Source organism: Oryza glaberrima, chromosome 2 (genome assembly GCF_000147395.1).
Source record: "Oryza glaberrima chromosome 2, OglaRS2, whole genome shotgun sequence".
NCBI classification, from domain to species: domain Eukaryota; kingdom Viridiplantae; phylum Streptophyta; class Magnoliopsida; order Poales; family Poaceae; genus Oryza; species Oryza glaberrima.
In genome coordinates, this window is record NC_068327.1 from 20,004,391 (window position 1) to 20,007,843 (window position 3,453).

Genomic DNA, 3,453 nt, shown 5'->3' on the forward strand with positions numbered 1-3,453 from the left:
CAAAATCAGCCTCTAGGCCGATTTAAATCGATATGAGGATAACTACCCGTTTCGTGGGCAAAACGGAAGGTTTTCAGGACAAACCTATAAAGAGGTGTCGCACTCTCGCAGCGGAGGTAGACGGTTTACGGCGCAAACCGACAAAGATGGACTAAACTAGGGTAAAATAGAAAAACATAGTAAAAGAACGATTCAAGTAAATTGTATTAGGGGGTTTTACAATGAACCGGCCTTGTCCCTTAAATAGGGGTTGGTCTTGCCCTCTACAGGCCCTTCTCCACATCCAACTCGGGATAGAAACCAATGGAAACACGAAACATGCCTTCCCGAGCGAGGAAACCCGAGACCCGACGAAAACAGACTCGGACTCGGACCCTGACGGTCTGACCGCCCACATACCTGCGGTCAGACCGGCCCTACTAGCCGGTCAGACCGCCCATATACCTGCGGTCCGACCGGCCTACGAAGGAAACCCGGTACTTTCCAAACTTTGGCAACTTTCCCCTATTTCGTCCATAGGTGCTAATTTTGGGTGTACACAATGCCTATTAAAAGTAGATGGAGGGAGTCCTATATTAGAAGTTAAGCTACTCTAATTGAGCTACTACTCCATTATTGTGAGCTTAATTAAGCGTGGTTATCTATACCACATGAGTGACAGGAAAGCTCTGATAGTCGTGGTGCCTGTGCACACGCACGCCGGCGTGCGTGATCATTGCCCAGATGTGGGTGATGAACTCGCCGCCGTTGGCCAGCGCCAGCGCGTGCCCCTCCGGACCCGCCGACGGCCTCTGCGCGACGACGACGAGCAACGCCGCCCAGAACTCGAGCAGCATCGTCCACACCTCCTCGAAGCCCTCGGTCGACTCGGAGGCGCGGTCCTCGAGCAGCTTCCCGAGCTTGACCCCCCTGGCCATGGCGGACGGCGCCTCCGCCTCCCAGTCGTCGCCGAACCGCACCAGCTTCTCCCGCCGGCCCGCGGTGGCGCAGCTGCAGCTACGGAAGAAGCTGCCGAGGACCGACTTCACGTCGTTGTACGCCTTCTCCGTCCACTCCGGGTCGTCGGGAAGCAGCCCGGGCTCGTAGGACACCAGGTAGGCGCAGTACCTCGACAGCGTCACCGCCGCCTCGCCCTTGCGCGGCAGCGGCTCGCCGTCGCCGCGGGCCTCGAGCAGCGCCGTGGCGAGGTGCCACGCCAGGATCACCGTGGCGGCGCCCTTGCTGCTGTCGCACGCCCACTCGGGCCCGTGGTGGAAGAACCCGTGCCTGCGCAGGACGGCCACGCAGCTGGTGAACTGGAGGTCGCCGCCGTCGCCGCCGTCGCTCTCGAGGAAGGCCTTGAGGGCCGCGACGATGGCCACCTTGGCCTCGACGGTGACGACGGCGGGGCGGAGGCCGGCGAGGCGGCGCGAGAGGATGCGCGACGCGAGCATCCACACGCGGCGCGGGTGCAGCTGGTGGAGCTTGAGCATGGTGACCTGGTGCGCCTTGATGACGGGGCGCGACCGGTGCCTCACCCAGAGGCCGCCCCGGATGGCGCGCTGGGCGTGGCGCTGCTGCGCGGCCTGCCTGCGCTGGTGGTCGCGGTTGATCCGCATCCGGGCGTAGTTGCAGAGCATGGAGGCGGCGAACCAGTCGGAGAGCAGGTACTGCGCGAGCTCGTAGGTCTCGACGGAGAAGAGGGTGAGCGTGAGGAGGAAGGTGACGATGAGGTCGGAGGAGGAGCACACCATGCCGACGAGCGCCGACACCTGGTGGCGGAAGCACCTGAACTGCACCACCATGTCGATGGAGATGCCGATGAATCCCCGGAACAGGGAGCCCAGCACCCTGAACATGTTGCCGTTGCCGGTGACGAGCAGCACGGCGATGCAGTAGAGGAGGATGAAGACGACGGAGAAGGCGAAGTTGGCGATGAAGATCCCCGGCTTCGGCAGCGCCAGCGGGATGATCGCCTGGTAGTACTCCACCAAGAACCTCAGCTCCATCTCCACCACGTCGAACGCCCTCTCGGCGTCGGCGGCCTCGCCGCCCCGGTCGCCGCCGCCGAGGGCGAGGAGGCCCCTGAGGACGAACGCCCGCGCCTCCGGTGTGCCTCTCTCCGCCATGTGGCACCGCTCTATCCTCCGCCGGAGCAGCTTGTAGAGCGCCATGCCCAGGCAGATGTCCTCCAGCTTCTGCCTCCTCCGCACGTTGTACTTGAACAGCGGGTCGCTCTCGGCGAGCTTCCAGATGGTGCTCACCCGGACCAGCTGCTCCTCCGTCTTGCCATTGCCATCGCCATCGCTGCTCGTCCCGCCGGCGGCGAGGATGTCCTCGAGGCCGTCGATCTCGAAGCCGTGAGGCGTCCGGTTGATCTTGAGCTCGCTCTCACCCATCACCGTGTAGTTGCATGCTCTCATGGTGCGGTTGCCGCGGACGTCGCCGCCGTCGTCGACAACCTGCAGGTCCAGCTGGCGGTGTTCCCCGACGAGCTGCGCCATGTAGCCGGAGACGAGCGTGGCGTTCTTGGCGAGGTCGAAGGAGCCCTTGGCGAGGTGGATGCAGGCGGCGCGCTTGCAGAGCTTGGCGACGCTGAAGATCCAGAGGATGATGAACAGGGACTTGACGGCGAAGCCGTGGACGTAAGAGTAGACGAGGTAGCCGATCCAGATCATGCGGGCGGCGTCCTCGACGGCGTCGAAGAGGCTGTACCTGCCGACGCCGCGGGAGAAGGCGTCACCGGCGGGGGCGACCATGGCGAAGACCTTCTTGCGGAGGAGCTCGACGAGGAGCATCCAGAGGAGGATGAGGTAGGCGCGGAAGGGGAGGTCCCTGCCCTTGGCCTGGGAGAACATGAAGGACATGAAGGGGAGGAAGAGCGCGAAGGAGGCCCTGAAGAAGATGCGCGTCGCCGACGAGTGGCCCCTGTGCCTGCCGGAGAAGCGGCCGAGGACGCCGACGGCGAACAGCGCCGCGCCGAGGAAGGTCATGAGCACCGTCGTCGTCACCATGAACTTCTCCGTCGTGCGCAGGTCGGGCGACACCGCGAACGTCGCCACCAGCATCGGCCCCGGCGTCGTGCACACCGTCTTGTTGTTGATGACGATGTCCCGCATCACTACCCACCTCCCCTCGCCGCCGCCGCCGCCTCTCGAGTAGTGCTCCATCTCTCTTGCGGTAGTGTCTTGCCAATGCATGCAGAGCGCAGTATTTGTAGGCGGCTCGATCGTATCGTATGCATGCGTACCGGAGAGCTTGTCAGGACAGGGTGGTGAAGAAATTAGGCGGTGTTTAAGACCAGGGGTTGAAAGTTTTTCATGTCACATCGGATATACGGACACACATTTAAAGTATTAAATGTAGACTAATAATAAAATAAATTATATATTTTGCATGTAAATTGTGAGATGAATTTATTAAGCCTAATTAATCCGGTCATTATTAGCAAATGTTTAGTACCACATTGTCAAA

General features: G+C 61.4%; 1 protein-coding gene across 1 annotated transcript; it reads right to left on the reverse strand.

Moving 5' to 3' along the window:
* Window positions 1-246: 246 nt before the first annotated feature.
* LOC127764266 (uncharacterized) lies at window positions 247-3,113 on the reverse strand. Its single transcript, XM_052289119.1, has one exon. The coding sequence runs from the start codon at window positions 3,096-3,098 to the stop codon at window positions 642-644; it is 2,457 nt and encodes an 818-aa protein (XP_052145079.1). The 5' UTR covers window positions 3,099-3,113; the 3' UTR covers window positions 247-641.
* Window positions 3,114-3,453: the final 340 nt, after the last annotated feature.